This window comes from Muntiacus reevesi, chromosome 3 (genome assembly GCF_963930625.1).
Source record: "Muntiacus reevesi chromosome 3, mMunRee1.1, whole genome shotgun sequence".
In the NCBI taxonomy this organism is placed as follows: Eukaryota; Metazoa; Chordata; class Mammalia; order Artiodactyla; family Cervidae; genus Muntiacus; species Muntiacus reevesi.
The window spans coordinates 162,622,591-162,648,868 of record NC_089251.1 but is presented as its reverse complement, the minus strand read 5'-3'; the positions used below and the strand labels follow the sequence as shown (position 1 = coordinate 162,648,868).

The following is a 26,278-nucleotide window of genomic DNA, read 5'->3' as shown; positions in this document are numbered from 1 at the left end:
ATATATATTTACCATAATATCCTTTATTTTATGAAGTTCAATAATCTCTCATGTTCATTTAATAGGAATCATTTGAAAATATGCTGCTAATCACACACAGTCATAAAATTTCACCCTATCTTCTCTATGTATGTTAAATCCATAAAATTATATATCAATAGCAGTTTAAGAATAAAAAGGTTTCACTATAAAGTAGTCTCAAAAATACCTCTAATACAAGTATGGCATATCATTTTAAAAAATCATGCTTTTTTAGTTCTCTACAGAGAGGAAAATATTGTAGACTTAATGTTCTGATCCTTGGGTTTCACTAGCTCCTTCCCAAGAGTACTGTGGTAAGCTTGCTATTCAGATAAAGCAAGGGATTTGATTCCCTGAGTCAAGCTGCTCTATGAAACACCTGTCTGATAAGATGGACCACCCAAAAGGCAGTTCCTGCTTGAAAGAATTTAGGGAAGGCCGCTGTGGTGTTCCCCTTGTTCGGGCATAGGCGTGTTTGCATAATGAAAGCTTTAAGTCCAACAGAAAAAATCCCTGTTTAACGGAGTTTACTGCATGCATTGGAAGGACTGATGCTGAAGCTGAAGCTCCAATACTTTGGCCACTTGATGTGAAGAGCAGACTCACTGTTAAAGACCCTGATGCTGGGAAAGATTGAAGGCCGAAGGAGAAGGGGACGACAGAGGATGAGATGGTTAGACGGCATCGCCAACTCAGTGGGTGTGAACTTGAACACGCTCCAGGAGGCAGTGAAGGACAGGGAAACCTGGCGTGCTGCCGCCCACGGGGTGCAGAGTGGACACGAGGGAGCGCCTGCACAACAGCACCGACAGTGGCGTGCGCCCAAGCTCTCTGATCATGGGTCTCGGCCCAGGCCCTCTGTCCTGGATCCCAACCATCCTCCGAGCACATAACATCCCTTGAACCTGCACCGAACGAGCGTCACTTTGGAAAACACTGCTGTATGTGTTTTTGTTTTTTTTAAACTTAGGAGACTGCTTTAATTTCTAGAAAGATTTTTCTTCTTAACTAGAGTTGAAGGAGTCAAACTTCAATTTGTTTGAGACACAGGCATCTTTGAGCTTGTGAATGCTTCCTCTAGGATGATCTCTTATAGCTATTTTCTCTGCCCCACTGAACTTTCTGTGATATTGATGAAAACATGCTCTGTCTGCATGGCCTAGGTCTAGTCCAGTAGCTGGAGGCTGTATGTGGCCATTGAATACTTAAAATGTAGCTGCTGTGACTGAGAAACCTAATTTTAAATTTTATTTAATTTTAATTTAAACAGTCACTTGTGGCCTCTGGTTACCATATTAGACAGCCTTGCCCTAGACTGAAGTGAGGGCAGGATCAAAATGAATACACAGAAACTATGTTATCTTCATAGAAGCCTGTTTTCTGGAATGCTCTGAGCTCTCCTGTAGCTGGTAGAGCTAAAGAGGGCTTTTCTATTCAATTTGCCACAAAATTGATTTCCTAGGCTTCCCAGGTGGCACATGGATAAAGAATCCGCCTATCAATGCAAGAGATTCAAGAGACACAGCTTTGATCTCTGAGTCAAGAAAATCTCCTGGAGAAGGAAATGGCAACCCACTCCAGTATTCTTGTCTGGAGAATTCCATGGACAGAGGAGCCTGGTCGCTACAGTCCATGGGGTCACAAAGAGTCAGACACGACTGCGCGCACACACACACACACACACACACACACACACACACAACACATTATTCAAAGAGATAGAGCTTACTGTTTTGAAAGAGTATAATAATTTCACACTTCCCTTATTTAAAAAAAATAGCTAAAGACACATGGAAAGGTCATTGATCTATGTTGGATTAGAAAACATATATTTCTATTTCAGACTGCAGAATACTTTCTAGGAACATTTGCCAATTGATAAATGTTTTTCAGAGGCATGGTATGCAGAATTTGTTTGTATGTTTATGAACAGTTTCTTTAATTAAAATAAATACTCTCCAGAGCTTTCTGTCTTTGCACTTCAAGCTGGCTCACAAGCAGAAAGTCTAGCAAGACTAATTTCACTCTGCAAATGAGCCAATCTTAGAGCTTAAATTAGATTTTTGGACACCTGTCAAATAAACACAGCATGCATATTTCTGACATTTCATAATGTTAGCTTTCTTTTAAAAATACTCTCTGATAAAGAACATCCCATATATCAAAAATAATGTGTCAAAAAGAGTTGATTCCATGCTCTACATGTTGAAGAGGCCATAGAATTGAGGCTAGCAAGGTGAGATTATAGACTGGAGCTTAACCCCAACAAACCCACATTTAGGCAAATGAAAAATACCTGTGTTTTTTTGTGTCTCCTGGAAAGCATTATGATATAAACCACACATAAGTGGAGTCTAGATTTTAATCTCTATTCTTCTTTGGAAAAAGGGAGATCTTCTATACAGTTTTCAAAATACTTGAGGTAATTTAATTAAATTTTGTATTTTTATAAAATTGAAGTATCTTTAAAGGATGGAAAAAGTAGCCATTTTCTTTATTAAATATTGGCCATCTCTTGACTTTCTATTTCTGAATCCCACATATTGAAAAAAAGGGCTCCCCATCTAGTTACTTTTAAAATCAATAATTAGATCTCTGAATGAAGGAACAGTTATCCCCGTTTGTCTACATAGACTCCTTTCCTATATAAGGGCTAAAATAGGAGGCTTGGGCTCTAACTTAACTAAAATCTTCAACAATATATGAATGCTATTGTTATAAGTAGCTTCAACAAGGATTTCTTGGCACATAGCAAGCCTACCCTGTCCTCATTGAAGTCTAGATTCAGTTTTGGCGAAGCCTTTGTAACTTTAGGTTCTATAATTTTTGAGACTCCCTTCAAGGGAGACAGTGCAAGAATGTAAACTTGGGTGAGAGGGCGTGGAAGGGATCTGTGCAAGCGAGGGGCCCAAGACGAATGCTCCATTTCCTCGATTAGTCCACCTCAAAGCCACACACACTACTGATCAAGGGAGGGAGAGTCTCTCAGATGCCGTAAGAAATTCTATTTAATTTCCTTAACTAATGGTTGGCTTAATGAGTTTTTTATTTTTTAAAGATCTCTGGTTTTCATTTAAATGCATAAGAGCTTTTTCCCCCATTCTTAAATCTCGTCCCTGTATTTCTAATTCAAAACAGAAATCTCTTCATTAAATTCCTAGTATTATTTTAAGAAATTATCTCTCAGATGTAGACATCCCAAAACACCATCAAATAAGATAAAGATGTTTTGCTGATAGAAAACTTGCAAGGTTTGATTGCCATAGCTTTTTGTATCCCCAGGTCAGTGAGTATAATGTATTCCATATTTTGTTGCTATTTTCTAGCATTAAACATGTCAACATTTTACATCGGCGCCACCAAAGTTAGTGAGATAGTTCTGATGAATAGCAATAAGGCCAGAGAAAGAATAATGCATAACATGAATTCCTCAGGAAATCAATTAATATTTTTATGAGCAGTAGTGAAAATATGATCAAGCATTGGCAGAGAGTGAGGTCAGGCTATTTGATCCCCAAACATATCCTTGTTGAGTTCTGTCTATCCATGTAAAAATATTCTGTGCTTGTCAAAAGGAAAATATCAGTGCTCCCAAGACCAAGACATTTTCTTTACCAGAATGCACTGAATTCTTCATTCGGCGGTGAGGCCTTCGATGGGGCATACAAACTGCAATTTCTGGAGGATTTTCAGGTTCCTAATTGACTTTTTGTGGATCTCTAAAGTTAGTATATTTTGGTGTTCTAAATGATGTATTATGTGTATAAGTAAAACACTGCATATTTTATGTTTTTTTGAAGAGATTCTTGTTGAAGCAAGGTAAGCAATTCTAATATTGGTGCAATGATTAGTATTTGAAAATAAAAGTGTATTCATATTACTTCCACATTGTTAAGATTCACTCATTCATTCACTCAATAAATGTTGAAGTCTAAATACATGTTCTTACTGAGAACAATACCAAGGCTGAGGACAGGAATATGAAAGCATGAAATAAGTACCACACTTCAACTTGGACCCTGAGAGGTGGTACTGCAGTTCAAATAATTCTTTAATAATGGTACAAATTTTGCTATAACCATCACACATCTATCAGGCCTTTCCTGGATGGACTGACATTATCATTTAAATGGAAATCCTTATATTCATTAGCTAATGTTCACTGCTCTCTGGGTAACAGTTAAGTTAGTGACTTAGGAGAGCCAAAGATCAGCTAATCTGATTTTCCAATGAGTAGTACTATATGCTTGCATATGAAAGTCATAAGTATTAGCCTAAGCACTCATTTAAAGAAGTCAAAGACAATCACAATACTGAAGCTTGTGTCTTCAGATGGAAGCTATGTACAGCAGCAAGCAGGGAGGTAGTGGGGACCATCTAGGCATGTGGTGGTGGGCTGACTGATGGGAAGATTAGAACTGTCCCGTCTGGAGGTCAGCACAGAGGTGTGTCTCAGCTCTAAAAACGTGAGTCCATGTGGGTCCACCTCACTCTGTATCTGGAAGGCTGAATTTTTAAATTCTGTGAATGACAGGGAATTTGGTTTTCAACCTTTTTTTATGCATGAGATCCTTTTGGTAACATCAAGCATTTCCTGGATACCCCACGTAATAAGAGTTGACAGTTGAGGACAAATTAAGTACAGGTGGATTCGCGGATACCTAACAATAAACTTGAAAGCTACAGCCCAAGAAGCACGTCCGAGACTCTGAGGCTTCCATAGCTTGCTGTCAGTTCCTTTCCTTGAGCGTTGTGTAGGGTGAGGCACTCCCTGCTCGGGGGCAGCCTGCTTTGTGGCCACTGTCCATGGTGCTAACAGCAAACCCTGAGCAGACTCATCTGATTCAGCTTCCTCTAACTTCTACTTATCGGGCCCTGTTCTGTCTCATAACAGACAGAGAACATAACAGACAACATAAACTAACCACGGTTTCTTTCACACAACAGCTTTCCATTTCTACCCTTAAATCCAGAAAAGATTGGCAGCTTACAAGGGTGCACAAATCACAGCAAAACAGCATATACCAGGAGAAAGGGAAGCGAAATAAGTCAAGCCAGGAAATAAGCTTCCAAACCCATTCTATCAGTGGCCCGTTTCTCTGCTGTAGATACCCCACAAATGTGGCTCTAGGTTTTCCAGTTTCAGGGGGGACCCTTAGCAGTGTCAACTTTTCCCAAGACAAGCATAATGAATCTGGAATGGGCACCATGGTCCCTCAAAGAAAAACCCACTCAAATGTCCAGAGCCACAGGCGTTGAGTCATCTGTACAATGACCCAGTATAAACAAATGACACCAAATTATTGTGCAGGAAAAGTAATTCTTTGAAGGACTAAAACAGTGGGGCCTAGGTGCCTAATTCCCTGCTGCATCTAACTTGATTCAGAGGGGAATATTCTAGAATATTTGGAAGAGAGGATCAAACAAACACCCTGTTGCTAATTTTCCTTGAATGTTTAATTAGGTCTTTTAGGTGAGCCTTTGATCAATACTGATTAAGCTTTTAATTAAATAGTAAACAAATACATATGCTATGCCACGTGCTATTGTGCCCATCAGCTCATTTAACATTCATAATGACCTTATAAGGGTTTTCCTGGTGGCACTGGCGGTAAAGAACCCGCTTCTCAATGCAGGAGACAGAGGAGACACCGGTTCGATCCCTGGGTCGGGAAGATGCCCTGGAGAAGGGAATGGCAACCCACTCTAGTACTCTTGCCTGGAGAATCCCATGGACAGAGGAGCCTTATACAGGGCCATTGTAACACACTCTGTTTTCAAGTGAGGAGACTGAGGCACAGGAAGATTAAGACCATTGGTAGTTGAGGAAGCCAAGATTTGGACCTAAGCCATACAACCTAATCTCCTTTTTAACCACTACAGAATCCCTAAGGCATGTAAGCTGGGTTAACATGCTTTTGTGAAAGTTGAGGATTTGAAGAAAAAAGAGCAATGAAGATGTCAATTTATCTCTTCTGAAAAGTCAAAGCAATGGGAATTGATATCAGCCTGAAAAAGCTTATGGGGGTTGGGGCAAAAAAGGTGGGGAGGTCAAAGAAAGCATCAAGTTAGATGTTTTAGAAAATCATTTCTCTTTGTTCTTTATTCAGCTTCTTCAAATTATAGACAGTGGTGGTTCAAAATATATCCATGAATTCCCTGACACCCGTTCCTTTAAGATGGAGCCTAGCTCCCTTCCCGTTGTGGGTGGGCTGGAACTTTTACTCCACGCTAACCAAAGGAACAAAGCAGAAGTGATGAACAGAACAAAGCCTTGGAGAGCAGGTCACCTTGGCTTTCTCTTTGCTGTGTCTCTTGGATCATTTGCTCCGGGTAAGTAGCCTAAGAAAAGGGGTATGTAGTGAGGAACTGTGGCCAATAGTCAGTGAGGAACTGAGGCATTTTTGGCCAAGAATGCTCTTGGTTGAGCAAGAGAGCAAGTCACCATGGCTTGACAACAGCCAGCGAGGAACCAAGGCATTTTTGCAGTGGGTCTTTCAGCCCCAGTCAAGTCTTGGGTTAACTTCAACTGAGCTTGACTCCAACCTCATGAGACCCAGAGCTAGAACCACACACCTAAGCTACTTAGGGATTCCTGACTCTCAGGAGCTGTGAGATAAAAGATGTTTATTAATTAAAAGGCTAAAATTTGGGGTTATTTGTTACATAGCAACAGATAAGTAATATACAAACCAACAAGCATCCCCCCTCCCCATAACAAAACAATAAATAAAAATAAAACACATTACCTAGACCTTCCAAAGAAACATCTTGAAGATAGCCATTCTCCTTTAGGTAAGGTTTGCCCCTAAACTCTCTTAACCCAAAGATATTAAAGCAATTCAATTCATCTCCAAGGTAATTTTCCATAATTTGGAGTTCAAATGTGTGTGTTACTTATAGTATCACATTGTGTAAAAAAAGGAAGAGAAAGACGTTCAAATCTTAAAATTACATAAACCTTCAAAACTGTTCAAGATGAACAATGAACGCAGAAGAGGGCCAAAAGAACTCCCCGGCTTCAGACAATGGAACAATAGGAATAATTGTTAGGTAGAAGCATAGATAGAAACGGGCCATTAGTTAATGGCTGTTGTAACTCAATCTAAAAGAAAACATTTGCTAGAAACTCTGATCCCAGAATTTGGCAGCTTGCTTGTGCCACATGCAACCGGTGCAGATTATACAGTCAATGATGATGACTAAGGCTGGGAAGCAGGGTTTGATTTCCATAATTTCTAAGGCTAGCAGACATGATGTGAGTTTTTATCCTAATGAAACCGCCATTAGCCCAGAAGTATTTCTTTCTGCTTACGCATCATGGTATCTCATTATTTTTCAACTTCCACTTGTTCTACTTTATCACTCAGCCCAGAGCCTGGTAAGCCCCACTGCATGAGCGATGAGGAGCCCTACCAAGGGTGACAGATGCCAATTTATGCATAGGTAACTCAGGAGGCTCAGCCCCAAATTAGGCCTGGGTAATATGACTCTGCCATCCATCCATACTCCTCCTTCCAACAAAGCTCCTCATGAAGATGCAATTTTAAAAGGAATGCTCTCCCATCACAATTCAATAGCATTTTATAAGCACATACACTTCTTCCTTTTCTGGCCAGCATAAAATTTAATACCAGGATTATTATCCATTTGTCATTTCAGCCTATAATTTAGCCAGCCGATTTGCGTTTGAGTTATGCTTCCCGCACCCCTTTACCATCAGCTTGCAGCCAGTAGACCCATTCAAGAAGCCTTAGAACAAACATTTTCCATGTTTCTTTTTCTGCTTCCCTAAGAGGCCCCATTAAGTTTTGCTCATCTCAATTTAAAATGATTTTTACCACCCGATAACATTTCAAGTTTTCCATATTAATCTTCATTTTTATTTCTTGAAATACTTAGGCTAGCAACGTCACTAAGACAATCATGCTAAGAGGTGGAATTCTTTTTCTCCTTCATTCCTGTCAACTGAATGCTACCTCTGAAGAAATCATTTTTGCTCTGAATTATCTGAGCACCGGAAGAAAAGTTTAAAAGGCTGACCGAGTGATTTCATGTCTTAAACACTGATAGCTATCAAAGCGGAAAATCTTACCTCCCCTCTTTATATACGGGATTCTGTTAAGAACGGAAAAATATATTAAAAAAATTTTTTTTACGTCAGGTCAAAGAGATCTGAGTCCAAGTGGAAAATGAAAATAAGTAAAATGAAAATAAAAATGAAAATAAATAAATCAGGTCAAAGCTATCTGAGTCCAAATGGAAAATGAAAATAAAGCAACAACTGAGCCAATTTGCCAAAGCAAACACACACATACACACAGCCCACCCCCGGGGTGTGGCTGGTACTCACCCCGCACCCCAGGCCGTGGCCGGGTTCGCAGGTGACCTTCCGCTGGCCCGGTTCTGGAAGCAGCCCCGCCCCGCAGCCCGGGCTGGGGCAGAGCACGCCACCCAGCTGCAGCACGCACTCTTCCGCCCCGTAATGCTGGTACCGGTTGTACTGCAAAAAGAAAATTCGTTTTTCAAAGAGACAGCACAGATACGAAGAGGTACAGGCACTCACGTTTTACCGAAATGCTAATATTTGGTGGTTTGGGAGGGGTTTTATTGTCGATCCACTTCCATAAAATCTGCAGGGGTGCGGTGGGTAAGGTATGGTCCAACCTAGAGAAAGTCTCCCAGTCCCAACTTACAAAAGAGATAGATGAGGCATTTATTCTTTGTGTTTCTAGAAATTTGTCCTCCAGAAATCTCTTTTTCTGAAGTTCGGATTTTTGGAATACTGCTTTGCTGTTGCTCAGTCACTAAGTTGTGTCCGACTCTCTGAGACCCCAGTGGACTGCGGCTTGCCAGGCCTCCCTGTCTCTTCCTGTCTCCTGGAGTTTGCCTAAGTGCATGTCCATTGACTGAGTTGGTGATGCTATCGAGTTACCTCATCTGATGCTGTTACCAACAGCATTTAATAGACGTTTTCATACAAATTTTAAGGACCATATCCATACTTCAAGTTATGGACACTCATAAGGAGTCACTTTCAGTCTCAGATAGTATGTCATCACGCTTCTATTCAGCGATCTGTCGGTTCTTAAAACCATTTTGAAAAAAGGCATCAGTGTTCCACCTCTGGTAACTGCTAGCAGCCCACCCAATATCAATGAGCATATTCACTTTGATGAAGAAAGATTGATGTTCAAGAACAAAATTTTCCTTTCACATTATTCTTATTCTTAAAGCATGATTTCTTTTATCCCTGACTTCATCTCTTTCTGCTGTTGCTTGTCTCAATTCGCTTTAACGATTCCTCCAGCCTGCAGAATAAGATTCAAACGGCACAGGCCATCTTCCAAAGCCTTCCTTACCACAGCCCTAAGTTACTGGTCTCCTTGCATTATTTGATCATATGCCCTTCTAAACTCAGATCAACTCAGATGGATCTGCCCCACTATGAATTAATTTGTGCAACATTTATTGAGCACCTACTATGTACCCGACACCCCTGTGACTGCTGGGATACAGCCCTGAACAAAAGGGCATGTTTACTCTCATCCAAAAGTCTAGAACAGTAAATACAGAAAGGTTAAACTGTCCAGCATGTCAGATGGTGATAAGTGGGGAGGAGAATAACAAACCAGAAACAGATTCGGGAGAAAACGTGAATGACAGTTTTAGAGAGGTGATCAGGGAATAGGGAATCCCTTATGAAGAAGGTTTGTTTAAGCCAACATCTGAAGGAGATTAGAAAAGCAAGCCAGGTGCCCCCTGGGGGAAACGAGTTTCCAGGCTGAATACAGAGCATGATACAGGTGCAGGGGCTGCATGTGCTCAGTTTGAGGTCCTGCAGGGAGGCCAGTGTGCCTGAAGTGGAGTGAATGGGGGTGTGTGTGTGGAGGGGGAGCAGATAATAGTCGATGAGCTGGAGAGTTAATGGGGATCAAGGATGTATAGATCCCCGAAGGCCGCCGGAAGAATTCTGGCTTTTATTCTGAGAGATACAGGAACCGCTGGAGACTGTGGAGCTGTGGATGACACAATTTGACTAATCTCTTAAAGACAGCCATCTGGCTGATATGCTCAGCGTAGACTCTCGGGGACAAGGATGGAAGCAGGAAGCAGAGACGCAGGTCGGAGGTTATTTCAGCGAGATCCATGGAGAGATGGTGGAGTCCTGAACCAGGAAGGCATCTGTGGGGGTGACGATGGATCAGTGGTTGAGCTCTGGATGTATTTTGAAGGTAGAAATGGCAGATATTTTTAGGTGGACTGGATATGCGCTGTGAGAGGAAAAGGAATCAAGCAGGATATAATGTTTGTCCCCCAAGGAGAGAGGATGGGGGAGCATGGGGAAGACTGTTACCGAGATGGGGGGACATGGAAGAAAGGGGTGTGTGTGTGTGTGTGTGTGTGTTTAGAGAGTTGAGAAAAGGAGTCGTTATTCCTGTTGTGATCATATTCGGTTTGTGAACCTCTGACACAGCTAAGTCAGAATGCTGAGTGCCTAACTGAACGGATGGCTTTGGAATTTAGGAGAAATACGTGGGTTGTAGACACCAGTTTTGAAGTCACAGGTACACACAGAGCCGAAGAGGAGAGGATTAGCATCAGGGTGACTGTCCATTTTCTCATATTTCTGACCTCATCAGAGAGAGAAAGATGGACTGGTCAAGTCCCCTTATAAATATGCTACTACTACTTATATACAATGGCATTAGCTAGAAAAGAGTTCTTGTCTATAGAATGCATTTAGCGGGAAACACTTAGTCTAAGTTTGCTTACAGTGAACAACCTAGAATATGTGAATGTATAAAGTAAGGCTCTCTGAAAATGTCATAAGGGGTTAATTATTAAGGGGTAAATGAAGACGTTTCATCAAGTGGTGAATACTTGAGAGGTTTTATGTTAGAGATCATTCTGTGAGCTTCCTGGAGACCTGATGCATCGACTCTTGCCGAGAGTATGTCCCAATATGCTGAGAAAGGACCTGGGTTTTGTTAAACACAGGATCTACTGCCTTTAACACAGTAGCTGTGTTAAATGATGTGGGCTTCCCATTACTTCGATGTGTTTCACCATTACCAGCACCCTGGAAGTTATTAGTAAAGTTCAACACTGGGCTCCATCTATGATTCTTGTACGTCTGGTTTGACAGTCAGACTCTGTCATCTCAGCAGCCCTGAGACCGGAAGAGATGCTCTGCCCTTTGTGCATGCTGAGATGGGGCCACAGAGGAGACTGAGGAGCAGCAGTCTACGAGGCAGGAGGAAACTGAGACGATGGGAGTCCTGGGAGCCACGGGAACACAGTATTTCAAGGGGGGTGTATGTGTCATGACAAATTGTGTCAAAGGCTGCAGATTAACCACTTCATATGGAAGCTGGCTGGACTTAGAAATGGAGATGCCATTGCAATCTTGACAGGAGCCATGACTTATTGGAGGCATGGAGCCAAAAGCCTTGTGGGGGTGGGGTCAAGAAAGGATTGGAGGAGACAGATTCCAAGAGGTGAGCCTGGACACTTCTTTCTAGGAGTTTGGCTGAAAGGGCAGCAGAGACAGGGGAGGCTGGATGGGCTGTGGGACTGTAAAGAGCTTTTGAAAATGAGAGGCCTCTGAAATGGCAGGATGCTGGGATGCCGAAGGGAGTGAGTGGGAAGAGGAGGCGCTTGGTGGTGCCTGGAGCAGGTGACGCAATGGGAGCTGAAGGATGAGAAGAGGGGTGATCCTGCAGGGAAGGAAGGCTGCGTGCTGGGGCCCAGGTGAGGACAAGGGAGGTTTTGGGAATTTGAGAAGAGAAGGAAAGATGTGAAGGAGAAAGGGGAAGGAAGGGAGAGTCAGGATTGTTGTGGGCACTATCAGCCCATGATGGGAGCGTTGGACCATAAGGAAAGCTGAGCGCTAAAGAACTGATGCTTTCAAATTGTGGTGCTGGAAAAGACTCCTGAGAGTCCCCTGGGCTGCAAGGAGGTCAAACCAGTCCATCCTAAAGGAAATCAACCCTGGATGTTCATTGGAAGAACTGATGCTGAAGCTGAACCTGATGAGAAGAGCTGGCACGTTGGGAGCGATTGAAGGCCAAAGGAGAAGTGGGCAACAGAGGATGCGATGGTTGGAGAGCGTCACTGACTCAGTGGACGTGAATCTGAGCCAATTCTGGAAAACAGTGAAGGACATGGGAGCCTGGGGTGCTGCAGTCCATAGCGTCACAAAGAGTCAGACACGACCTAGCGACTGACAGCAGCCCATCTGGGGTCGGAGACTGTGAGTTTAGAGCAGGTTGGTCAGTGGAGTGCCCGCTCTTCTGCACCAACACTCAGTAGCAAGCGCAGAGCAGACAGGAAGTTGGCTTTAAGCCAGATGGGGGTTTGGTCAGACTTGTATGAGGAAGTCTCCCACCCCCCTTTGGCTTTGGCACACAACCTCCCCTCATATCTCTGTGAATGATTCCAGTAAGTATTTATTGAACCCCTCTGCTCAGCTCTGTACCATGGGACTGTGAAAACTGCTGTCTTGGCCTATCCAAAATGGGTACGAAATTTCAGTTTCACAAAGTGGTCACACCCTGGGGAGCTAATGTACAGCCTGGGGAGTACAGCTAATAATTTTACTTTGTAGACTTGAATTTGCTACATGGGTAGCTATTTCCAAACTATAGAGTTTTTACTTAAGATTTTCAATTTTATATCTCTACCTTCCTCTCTTTTCCCCACTGACTATCAAGAACACAGAGAGTGATAGAGATGTGAGGCATATATACAATGGAATATTACTCAGCCATAAAAAAGGATGAAATAATACCATGTACTGCAACATGGATGGATCTAGGAATTGTTATATTCAGTGAAGTAAGTCAGAGAGGGGGAGATATTGTATGACATCCCTTACATGTGGAATCTAAAAAGACATCATGCAAATGGACTTACAGAGCAGAAAAAGACTCACAGACTTAGAGAATGAACCTACGGTTGCTAGGGAGAAGGGACAGTTAGGGAGTTTGGGATGGACATGTACACAATGCTATGTTTAAAATGGATGATGAACCAGGACCTACTGTAGAGCACATGGAACTCTGCTCAATAGGTGACAGCCTGGATGGGAGGGGAGTTTGGGGAGAACGGATACGTGTATATGTATGGCTGAGTCCCCTTGCTGTTGAGCTGAAACCATCACAGAATTGTTCACTGGCTATACCTCAATACAAAATAAAAAGTTTAAAAAAGAAAAAATAGAGAATGGTAGGATTATCATACACACAATAGCTCATTAGCTTCAGCTTACATTGTACACACCATGATTTCAGAACAGTAATAATATCACCACCATGAATATGATTACTAAAAACTTCAAATATATTTTCATGTGCTCTACCCATTCTCCTGCTGAATTTTTCTAACAAAAATAGTGTATCTACATTGTTAAAACATAGGACCATTTCATACTATGCTTTCTAATTGCCACGTTACATTAATTCCACACACACACACTTACTGTTCACTACCAGTCCTCATGTTGATGTTTGACCAGCAATTCTGGTTGTTTTAAGTTTGCTCTCTAATTCCTTGGGAATATGTCACTGGAAAAATATTCACTGAATTCTTCCTCAGTGACAATTTATTTGGAGTCTTTATTCTTGATGGAGAAGGAAATGGCAACCCACTCCAGTATTCTTGCCTGGATAATCCCATGGACAGAGGAGCCTGGTGGGCTACAGTCCACGGGGTTGCAAAGAGTCGGATCTGACTGAGCGACTTCACTTTCACTTTCACTTTATTCTTGAGCATGAGTTTGGCTGGATGACTCCTGGGTTCACATTTTTTTTCCCCCTGAAGTATCTTAAATGTCTTACTTCTGTGTTCTGATGTAAAGGGTTATGGGCAAGCCTGACGATGATCTCATTTTTTTTCCCTTTATGAGTAAATTGATCTTTTTTGCCCTGATGCCCAAACGATTTATTTTTCTCTAGAATCTAGTAATTTGATTAGAATATGTCTTGATGAGGCTTCCCCAGTGGCTCAGAAGTAAAGAAACTGCCTGCAGTGCAGGAGTCACAGAAGATGTGGGTTCAGTCCCTGAGTTGGGAAGATCCCCTGGAGGAAGGCTTGGCAACCCACTTCAGTCTTCTTGCCTGGAGAATTCCACGGACAGATGAGCCTGGCGGGCTATACTCCAAGGGGTCGCACAGAGTCGGACTTGACTGAAGGGGCTTAGCACAGCACATGTCTTGGTGCTGGTCGTTTCTGATCTGTGTTCATACACAGTCTATGTCAGGAAAGTTGTATTGAATTTAATTTTTTAGTATTCGCTCCAGTCTCTAGCTTTGGTGTTTTTCTCATGGACTTTCTAGCATACATAGATTAGATTTTCTTTATCCAACTTCTAAGTTGGGCAACTTCTCCAGACGGATTTAGAAGCTGGTAAAAAAAAGTTTGTATTCGTGCTCAGCTGTGTCTCATTTCTGTAACCCTGTGGACTTGCCAGGCTCCCCAGGCTGTGGGACTGTCCAGGCAAAAACACTGGAGTGGGTTGCCCTTTCCTCCTCCTGAGGATCTTCCCCACCTAGGGATTGAATCCCCATCTCTGGCATACCCTACATCGGCAGGCAGATTCCTTACCACTGAGCTACCTGGGAAGCCCAAATAAAGTTCATCTTACCTTATCTTCATTTTAAAGAATTTTCTTTCTTTTCACTTTCTATTTCTCTTAAGACAATATCTCCTGTTATTTATCTGCACTTGCATAATTTCTTAACATAAACAAACTGTAGAAAATTCTTAAAGAGATGGGAATACTGCACCATCTGACCTGCCTTCTGAGAAATCTGTATGCAGGTCAAGAAGCAACAGTTAGAATTGGACAGAGAACAATAGACTGGTTCAAAATAGGAAAAGGAGTACGTCAACGCTATATATTGTCACCCTGCTTATTTAACTTATATGCAGAGTAATTCATGAGAAATGCTGGACTGGATGAAGCACAAATTGGAATCAAGATTGCTGGGAGAAATATCAATAACCTCAGATAGCCAGATGACACCACCCTTATGGCAGAAAGCAAAGAACAACTAAAGAGCCTCTTGATGAAAGTGAAAGAGGAGAGTGAAAAAGTTGGCTTAAAACTCAACATTCAGAAAACTAAGATCATGGCATCTGGTCCCATCACTTCATGGCAAACAGATGGGGAAACAGTGGAAACAGTGGCTGATTTTATTCTTTTGAGCTCCAAAATCACTGCAGATGGTGATTGCAGCCATGAAATTAAAAGACGTTTACTCCTCGGAAGGAAAGTTATTACCAACCTAGATAGCATATTAAAAAGCAGAGACATTACTTTGTCAATAAAGGTCTGTCTAGTCAAGGCTATGGTTTTTCCAGTGGTCATGTATGGATGTGAAAGTTGGACTATGAAGAAAGCTGAGTGCAGAAGAATTGATGCTTTTGAACTGTGGTGTTGGAGAAGACTCTTGAGAGTCCCTTGGACTGCAAGGAGATCCAACCAGTCCATCCTATAGGAGATCAGTCCTGGGTGTTCTTTGGAAGGACTGATGCTGAAGCTGAAACTCCAATACTTTGGCCACCTGATGCGAAGAGCTGACTCATTGAAAAAGACCCTGATGCTGGGAAAGATTGAAGGCGGAAGGAGAGGGGATGACAAAGGATGAGATGGTCAGATGGCATCACCGACTCAATGGACATGAATTTGGGTAAACTCTGGGAGTTGGTGATGGACAGGGAGGCCTGGTGTGCTGCGGTCCATTGGATCACAAAGGGTTGGACACAATTGAGCGACTGAATTGAATTGATTCATTGGATGGACTGATGCTGAAGCTGAAACTCCAATACTTTGGTCACCTAATGTGAAGAACTGACTCAACTGAAAAGACTCTGATTCTGGGAAAGATTGAAGGTGGGAGGAGCAGGGGATGACAAAGGATGAGATGGTTGGATGGCATCACCGACTCAACGGACATGAGTTTGAGTAAACTCCAGGAGTTGGTGATGGACAGGGAGGCCTGGCGTGCTTCAGTCCATGGGGTCACAAAGAGTCGGACACAACTGAGCTACTGAACTGAACTGAACTAGTGAATCAGTGAAGTTGCTTAGTCGAGTCTGACTCTTTGCAACCCCATGGACTGTAGCCTACCAGGCTCTTCCATCCGTGGAATTTTCCAGGCAAGAGTACTTGAGTGGGTTGCCATTTCCATCTCTGAATTTCTTAATAACTTAATTCCCTTTGGAATAGTTATTTTGGTTTTCACCTGATGGTGGACACGACCGGCTGATAAGCGTTCACATCTCTCAGGACACTATTCTGTTCTCCTCTCTGCCTCCTCAAAAACTCTGTGGGATTTGACCTTGTTTCTTTTCTGTTGGGATTTTACTTTGTCTCTTTCTGTTGCCCTCCTTTACATGAAATTAGTTCTGAAGTTTCAGGAGGAAGAAGGATTCCGGGTAGCTCTTAGTGGCCCTAGAGTTTCTTCTTCAGTTCTGGGGGCAGTGTTCAAAAATATAAGGGCTCGGTTCCTGCCATCTCCCAACTCTGTCACGCTCCTTCCAACTGGACTTTCTCTTCTCCTTCACTACTCTGAGGAAATTTCTCCTCAGCGTGGGCTGTGTCCTCACAGAGGTCTTTGGCTGGTTACGTTTTGTGAGTCACGGGACCTACCTGCTCCAGCCCCTCAGACCTTCCTGTAGACCCTCCTCACTGCCCCCGTCTCCTTCACGGAGTTGTATGCCTGAATTCATGACAATGTCTTGACTGTAGCTGTTGCACAGTTAATAGTTGTAGAATAAATGAATGAAATTTAACTTCATTCTTAATTAAAGAACTCTAATAAAATAATCAATGACAATGGGAATTAATAACAGAGTGGGATAGGATAGTTTTACTTATGTGAATTATTTTTCTATTTTAAATAAATGGTTAAGTAATTAGCTATCTTCTGATTTGATGACAGATCATCTGTCTGTTTAATTTAGTTGAGCAATTTTACTGCTCTGATAATACTTTTTCTAGGAAGAAGTTAACCTACGAACAAAGTGCAATAACACTTTTAACAGTTCTTGCTGACTACATCTGTCACAGTCTCAAATTCTGACAGAATGCACAAATTATGCTCCTCTTTCCATTTATTAACTAAGGGATTTATATGACTTTATTATGTTCAATCTACTTACGATACACTCTAGGAGCATTTGGGCAAACAATTCCTTTTCTAAAGGAAGACAAATATATCTTATATATCTGGTAATTTCTGGTTAAAAAGTACACACACGGTTTGAATTTACCACATTTACATTGAATTTACCTACATTTACTGAATGCATTTTTTTCAACATTGTGAAATTTATATGAAAAACATTTGACCTAGACCAAGAATGTCCTAGTATTCAAGAAAGTTTAATGTCCTAAGGAAACAATTAATCTGACTCTGCGGCCCCATGGTATGTAGCCCGTCCAGGCTCCTCTGCCCATGGAATTTTCCAGGCCAGAACGCTGGAGCCAGTGGCCACTTCCTACTCCAGGGCTCTCCTGGACCCAGGGATTGAACCCTGGTCTCCTGCCTTCGCAGGCAGATTCTCTATCAGGCCGCCTCTGGGAAGCCCTATGCGTGTCCTTAGCAGAGGTCGCTGTGCAGTCCTTTTCAAGGCACGACCCACATTTACACAGATGCCTTTCAGCCACTTACTGGCATCAAGTTGAGAGTGCCTGGAAAGAAACCTGCCGCATACTTATTGGAGAGTGGTGACAAATTAGCACGAAGCAGAGCAGAATATTTGTACTCATCTGAGTGTAAAATAGATACAATAGTGGTGAAGGGATAGATGGGCTGAGCAGGGTGGAGAGGACAAGTACTGACCCTTTGATACGACTTGTGTTATTTCCTGGGGCTTTTTTTTTTTTTTTTTTTTTAACTTATCATTGTTGAATAGCATTTATAAATAGAACTAACGTGGATGAATGTGATTAATTTGTAACATGAACTAGTTCTGCATGGAGGAGGAGTCCATTCTCAGGTGGGCTCAAAAGTAGCAAATTCTCTAAAAATCACTTCTGCATTGTCTGCCTTTGGAATCACAGTGAGGGTCTTTGTGTGTGCTTGTGTACATATATATATTAATACTTATTTGTCAACTTATGTTGTTTAAGCTATTAAACAAGTTTGAAAATTTCTAGATACAGTTTCATAAAGTGGATAATCTACAGACAGATACCTAACATAATTTCGACCTGACAGAATAACATTTGCAAACATTAAGAACATTTTAATATTAACAAAGTATACTATTCCTTGTGAAAGTGAAAGTGTTAGTTGTTCAGTGGTGTCTGGCTCTTTGTGACCCCATGGACTGTAGCCCACCAGGTTCCTCTGTCCATGGAATTCTCCAGACAAGAATACTGGAGCGGGTTGCCATTTCCTGCTTAGGGGATCTACCTGACTCAGGGATTGAACCTGTGTCTCCTGCATCGCAGGCAGATTCTTTACTGTCTGAGCCACCACATGGGCATTCTACTATTCCATACCTAAGGAAAACAATTAAAAAAAAAAGAAAAAATAGTTCTTCCTACATTTCATCAGACTATAGTCACAATACATCCTGTTAGATGACCTATGTAGGTAATATCGCAACTCATCGGTATGGTTTATATTTTATATATTTGGGGAGTAAATTATTCAGTCTTTATGTGTATGCTCAAGGGTTCTCTTAAGAACAGGAAATACTCATTTTAAAGTATAAAATGCATAGAAGCCTCAATAAACTCATCTTTTAAGAATCTAAATAATGAGTCAGGGGAGAAGACACTCAAATAGAGGTTGCACTTTGGCGGTCTGTTGTAGGAAGAGTTGGGTTGGGTAGGAGAATGTTCTGCAGTGAAGCTGGGTCCCAGCCTCAAGTCCCACATGGGCCCGTTCGTGTCCCGTTTCTTGCCAGTCCCTGGCTGCATGCTAACTGCCGGAGGTCACCTAAGGGTCAGGTCACGAGGGTTCAAACCCTCCACACCACTGGACAGCCCCTCAAAAGGCCTGTCCTCTAGGAGGGCGCAGACGGCTCCTTACAAAGTTTAATTCCCAAGCTTTCCTCAGAAAAGAGAGCGAGAGGGAAGCTAAATCTTGTGAGTGAGAGAAATTAAAAGCACAGGGATACTAGGTAAAACTAAAATCTGGGGGAAACTGGCAAATGTTCTGTTAAAATGAGTCAGAGTTTGTCAGCCGTCCAGGAGCTGCCGCAGTCCTTCAAATCCTCTGAGCAGGAGAGGTGGCCTTTTTTTGTTCGGCCGTGGAATTTCCCAGAGTGGCCTTTTGGGGGCACTCAGGTACAGCTGCAAAAGCGACCGCTACACAGGCTGTCTAGCTTTCCCCCTGCTCAATTCTGGCCTCTGTGAAGTCCTGGCCACAAGAACCTGGGAAAGCCCTCCCCGGCCCTGTCTCCTAGGCCCCCAGGGGCGAGAAATCCCCAGTGGAGACACCATTCTCTGAATTACCACCCTGTGCCAAGGACTGTGAGCTTCCCAGGTGGCTCAGTGGTAAAAAATCCGCCTGCCAATGTAGAAGACACAGGAGACCAGTTCAATCCCTGGGTCGGGAAGATCCCCTAGGGGAGGAGATGGCAACCCACTCCAGTATTCTTGCCTGGAAAATCCCATGGACAGAGGAGTCTGGTTGAGCTACAGTCCATGGGGTTGCAAAGAGCCGGACATGACTGAGCAGCTAACCAATACAGGCCTACATTTTTCTGCTAGAACGCCTCTCTTTGCACACACAAGCGCCAAGGACACTCTGCCTACTCGGTTCACGCTCTGTCTATCCTGAGAAGTGACAGGTGAGACCACTGGGTCATAAAGACGTTCAATCCCTCGCTGAAGTTCACCCGGCAGGAATCCCACACCCCTCATAAGAACTCGGGGCTCTGGCTCTTGAAGGCCGCCCTTTCCTGATACCAAGCTGCCTCCATTTTCCTTCCCTTTTGCCCTTTTATTAAAAAAAATTCAGCTCACTATTCCTTCATCATTTAGAGACTCACAGAAAAGCAGGGTATATGCTTCCTCTTTGGATAAAAAAAAAATCTAAAATAACTTTATAGAGGAACATGAATTTATAATTCATCCATTTCCCCATGCTATATAGAGAATGCCCTATTTTCTATATGTATTAGAATTAAAAAAAAAAAAAAAAACCACTTCTTAAATTCTCAGTAATCTTAATCTTATTTTTCTCATTTGCAGGTAGTTAGCCCCGGGGAGTTGGTGACAGCCTCTCTGGGGGTGCCTATCACATCGCTGTTTGTTTTCTCAGTTTTGTTGCTAATAATGTTCTTTTCATCCCTGGACATCTGTCATCGACTGATGTAGTAAATTGGCTAGAGAAAGGGCTAGACCTTGTTCATTGCCTAGAAAAGAAAAGCAACATCATTAGGATGTCTGAAACTAAATGTAAGGAGAAAACAGATCAAACAGCACCTGAAATATAATTAGAGAAACAGACTGCAACCTGGATTGCAATTTACAAGTTTTTTTTAAAATATCTTTTTTTTCTTTTTCAGATGTTTCAGATGACATCTGAAACTCAAAAAGTAATGACAAAAAGTAACTCAATTTCTAGTAGCCATGGAATCTTCTGGAAAGGAGGTCAGAATTATTGGCTTGTTTGTCCCTTGTCCAAGCCATGGGCCATGCGGTGCCTCACAGGAAAGGTGAGGCTGTGAAAACAGATACCTGCCAACCATTTTCACTGCAGGAGTTTCTACCGAGGGTGTGACTTCACAGACCTCTGGAAGCTTCTGTTCTGCAAATAGATCTGCTAAGCACACTTTCTGACGGTGCACTCATCAGAGGGCAAGGGTGGGCACAAGTTATTTTATCGCTTACTACAGCCCCTGAGAAATGCTTTTGAGCAGTGCTGTTAGTCTCCAAACATGACAGCCTCACCCTCAGAGAAATGGAACTTCCCCAAGAGGGTGTGGTACTCACCACCTGCACCCTCTCCCCCGCCAGTCTCTTCCTGGGCTTTGCTTTTCTCTAAAACAGGATTTCTACATCTCTCCCCTCTCTAGTCTGGAGGCAACTATGTTGGCGTCAAGGTGAATCTGAGGCCAGGAGGAGGGGAAGAGTGACATGTCATTGCCTGGAAGTTCTGTGTAAGCCTTTGGTTTGAGGCAATGCAATGGGTTAGTTCCCACTGCACGTTTAATGAGCTGATTAGAACTTCCATGACCCACATAATTTAAAACATGATTTTCTGGATTGTGTTAGATGGCTTTGCACTTATCTTCCCTTGGTGTCAACAAGTCTTTGATACCAAGGAAGTTTTTTTTGAGTGAAGGCTAAGCTGCTTTAGTGCCCAAGAGACAGTCAGGAAGGATACTGAGAGCCAAGTGGTCTGGTTGTGCACCCCTTCCCCCAAAGGTCATCATTATGCCTTCCATCATGCCTCACGTCGTACTTGACTTCTGAGACTTAGGGATCTCGTTGCCATAAAGGTCTCGATAGTCTCCACTGTGAGCTTCCCTTCTCTCCTAAATCCTTTCTCTGTGCCCCCTGGAATTCCTGCTCCACAATGAACAAGCTCTCCTATATAATCAGCCGTTAAAAACACTTCTCTCTCCTTCCTGATTTAACTGAAACTGGCCCAACTCCTTGCAAGCCTCTACAATGAAGGCTGAATTTTGTTTCAGGAGTGCACACCTGAAAGCCAGAGGTGGAGCTGGTCATCTCCTGGTTCTTCAGCGAGGTTCCTAAACTGTCAGACTCTTCTCTCTTGCAAAACCCCACCCCACAGTTTTTGAAAGTTATGCCGTCTGACTACACATCCTCACCTTCTCCCCACCGCCACTGCCTGTGGCAGTCATAGGTGGAGAAGTCCCTCATTCTTGGGAGACTTTAGCTCTTAGCTCATGATTTTCACCTCTGCCCTTATTCTTGTCATCTTTCTGGGGATCGAACCATCCATCCATCAACCTGTTCTTTCAGTTTCTTTATACCTTCTCATTTCTGGAAACCTTTCAAAAAAAAATTCTTCTGTCGTTCTAATCCCTTTCTGGGCCTTGTCATCCTGAGAACTTGCACCACCTCTGACACCTAAATTCCAAATGTGTCTCTTTCAAACCATCATCTCCTATCTTTCCTTTCCTGATATTCTTACTGAAGTATGGACAGTGCCTAAATTCTTCAGCATCATTGAGACTTCTCATGAGCTGCCCTGACACTTTCTCCCTGGCCACTGTTTGTTGTCTCTTAAATCACTCAACACAAATGTCAAATGAACATTTTCAACTTCCTCCTGACTGTGTTGTGATTCTCTAGTAGCACATTTTCTCTTCTTTCTTCCCAAACTGCTCACATCCTCCACCCCACCCCAATTTCCTCCCTGGACAGTTTACTTCATATTTCACTAAGAAGACAGAAGTTATGAATGAGGTATTCATTTACTGGGCAGATATTTACTAAGCATCTTCTCTGTGTCAAACACTCTACGTGGAGAAGATGCAGCAGTGAAAAATGTGTCTGTTTTCATGGAGCCATCAGACACCAACTTCTCCCTGCCCCCTCTTCCACTACAACAGCAAACACTCCTTCCCCCTCCTACCCCACTCACCTGTGACTTTCTGTCTTCTTACAACAAAGAAAGTGGCTTTTAGGGTCAATTCTCTCTGTGCCATGTATCCAAACACTTATCATCTTCTAAAGTACTTCCTTTCTTCAGCTAGCTCATCTAGCTCTTGAATTACCAAGTAATCCATCTCTGCTGGATCATTTCAATGAGCATAAAGCAAGCTCTAGCCTCTTCAGTCTTTAAAGAACCCTCCTGCTATTTCTGCAGTTCTTTTTTCCTTTTCATAACAAAAGTTCTACAAGAAGTTGATTCCGTTTAGTGGACTCTTAATCCCATAAATATATTGTCTCTTGTCTCGAACTCTCCACTAAATCCGGTCATTACACTGACTCGTGATCTCCATGTTGCCGTGTGCAAAGGACAACAGACTGAATTCCTCTCATTCAGTGTCTCATTAGCATTAACACAAATCTCCCTCTGGGGAACACTTCCTTTCTTGGCTCCATCAACATGGCACATCTCTATATCTTCTTCTACTTTACTTGAGGTTCCTGTATGGTCTCCTTTGCTGGTGGCTACTCTTTTACCAAGTTTTCCAAACATTGGTGCTCCTTAGGGTTCAGCCATGGTCCCTCCTCTCTTACCTCCTTTTGGCAACTGTCATGGATGTAAAATACCACCTGCATGCTAACAACTCCAAATTTAGCAGCCTGTGACCCCTGACCTTCTTCTCTGAGCTCCAATGCACACATCCAAATCTCTACTTACCTCCTTCTCAATGCTTCAGGCACATCGAACATATTAACATATTCTGGACTGAACCCTGATTCCACGCTTTCATCCTTACCTACTACCATCAAACCCATCTCAGTGAATATTATTATAGGATTCCTTCATCTCCCTGGCTCACAGCTAATCAATCACTATGAACTTTAATTCTACCTCTCAGTATTCACGTCTTCCTGTTTTTCCTGCCAATCCTCATCTGGACTATGTCCATATTGCAATAAGACTGACTTTCTTAGAACGTGATTTGGATATGTCCATCCCCTGCTTAAACTTTCAAGGATTCCCTGTTGAGTTTAGAATAAAATCCAAACTCTTTACCATGGCTACATGGTTTGGATAGTTTTTATCTTTCATCACTGTCCCTCTTGCTCATTATTGCCCAGTCACACTGACTTTATTTAGTGGCTTGAAGAAAGCAGGCACTCCATCCCCTCTGGGGCCACAGTTCATGTGCTTTCCTTTGCTTGGAAGGCTCCTCTCCCCAGCCCGGTGATCCTAGCTCAATCCATGAGTGTCTGCTCAACTTTCATATTTCAGACGTCCTGACTCCTTTTCTAAAGTAGGTTACATCTTAGCTTTTATCATGATTTGTACCTGTGACTTCCTTGTTTATCATTTTATACAACACTAGCACAGTAATCCATGGCTTGCAAAAGAGTCTGGCATGACTGAGTGATTGCATAATAACAAGCACAATAATAGTAAAAAAAAAAAAAGTATTAAAGATGTTTGTTGAATAGGTGAAGGTTATTTCCTTAAGATTCTGGCGATTAAACTCAAAGAGGAGGTAGCTGGTAAGAGTGGAAGTATGTCTGAAAGGCAGTGCTTCTGAAGACTCTCCAAACCCTCTAACTTACAGATATCACATCTGTTTCCTTTGGGCTTCCCTGGTGGCTGAGATGGTAAAGAATCTGCCTGCAATGCAGGAGACTGGAGTTCAATCCCTGGGTTGGGAAGATCCCCTGGAGAAGGAAATGGTCACTCACTCCAGTATTCTTGCCTGGAGAATCCCATGGATAGAGGAGCCTGGTGGGCCACCGTCCATGGGTTCGCAAAGAGTCAGACACCACTGAATGACTAACGCTTTCACTTTTTCACTATCTGTTTTCTTTAGGGCCCATCTAGAACTTTGGAGTCACTCTACTTATGGACAGTGTAATATCTTTGCTAAGTAGCTTGGACTTGGTGGGTGAGGGTGGGGAGCTGAAAGGGGCTTTATGAATGCAAATTGTAAACACAAATCAGAGACAGGACCAAGAAGCTAAAGTCCATGCATTGTGTTAAATTCCAAGGGGTTTTGATTGCATTTTTACTTTAGGAAGGTAATGATTTACAGTGGTTTAATGATTTATTTTTAATTCAGATCTCAAAAAATCAAGTGCTTATTGAATGAAATTGAAAAGGAAACACATACAAAGAAATCAGATAGCTGGTGAGCATCTCTACCATCCAGTAATGAATTCAGTAATTAATTAACCAGTATCTGTACAGGTTTTTATCAACTCTGTTTTATCAACTTTTAAGTGAACATTACACTGATTATTTTTTAATTTTTTTCTTTTCCATTATGCTTTCTTTTTAATAGGATATTGACTGTAGATCCTTGTTACTCTGATTTTAATGTCTACTTTGATGCTGCAAGTTCAGTCTATTGACGGACTGTAAATAGTACTTATATCAGAAATATTTTAGTGTAGCACTTAATATCTGCAACTTACTTCGCCATCTTATTTATTTACAAAAATTCTAAGAGATGACTGAGCATTACTCTTCCTTCTTCTACAAACTGAAAAACCAAGTTAGAGACTAAAACGATCTGTCCAAGGGAACTTGTAACACGCGATGTAAAAATTTCATTTCGTCCCGTAACATGTAAGCTGCCTCAAGCATCCAGAGAGAGGCTGAAGGTTTCAGCCGCTCCTGGGTGAGGCTGCCCACCCCCACAGGCAGGGGTGGTGGTGTAGCTGGAACTCTCCGCTGCTCGGCAGACCTCATGCCACCGTCTGCCCCGAGGCCACTAGGTCTTGTCCATGTGCCATCAGGATAGAAGTATCCCCGGCTGCAGTGACTGCTTGTATCAGTCTAAAGAGATTCCTGGCTCCCCTGTCGGTTCTCCCGTCTGACCCCCGACCCCACACACGGCCCCGTCCATCCCTTTTCCCTCCCGCGTCCCCCAGCTGCCCTAACTCCCGCCCCCGAGCTGGGGGAACTCAGAGTGAGTCAGCAGTAACTGCCCTTAACCCAACCTACGTACTCTCTCTGTGTTCTTCTCACGTCCTCCCCTCACTGACCTCGGCTTCCGCCCCAGGACAGGGCTTCCGCCCCAGGACAGGACTTCCGCCCCAGGACAGGACTTCCGCTTCCTGCCACTTTACTTCCCCTTCCGCCCCTCACACGTTTTCCCCACCGCTCCCTTTTGCGTCCTGCGTGGATTTTCAACATCCTCAAACACAACAGCTTTCTCTTCTCCTTCTGGAACCCCGCAGTTGTGATGTTCAAACCATCAGGCTCTGTCGTTTCTCTTTTACAGTTGGATACCCCCAGCTCCCTCCATCTCTCTCTCCCTTCCCTGACCCATTTCTAGAAGCCCCAATTCTTCCCTCACCAGCACTCCCTCCAAGCCTGCCCTGATGATGATTCTGGAGGGTCCCAGGGTCCACATGGGCCATCCTCTCCAAGACCCTGGCCTTTTCAAGTCTGTGCCCTCAACTTCTCCAGTAATCGTCTCCGCTCCCTTAACTCGGCCACCCTTGGGCCCTCTGCCTCCCGACCTTGTCGTTGCCTATCTCCACACCACCTCCACAAAACCCTGAATCCAAAGACTCCTTGAATCCAGCGGGACCCATAGCTGGTGGACCCTATCGCTTTTCTCCACCCCCTTTTCTTCCCCCTTCTCGCCTCATCCAGCTGAAACCCCAGGCTCA

At 42.9% G+C, this 26,278-nt stretch overlaps 1 protein-coding gene across 4 annotated transcripts in view; it reads right to left on the bottom strand.

Annotated features, from left to right (window-relative positions):
- The window catches only part of PRKN (parkin RBR E3 ubiquitin protein ligase), a 1,207,894-nt gene that overhangs the window by 187,744 nt on the left and 993,872 nt on the right, over positions 1-26,278 (bottom strand). For all 4 annotated transcript variants that reach the window (XM_065931040.1, XM_065931041.1, XM_065931042.1 and 1 more), the window contains exon 10: positions 8,375-8,524. In XM_065931040.1, coding sequence (XP_065787112.1) covers positions 8,375-8,524 — 150 coding nt within the window. The remainder of the gene's footprint in view (positions 1-8,374; positions 8,525-26,278) is intronic.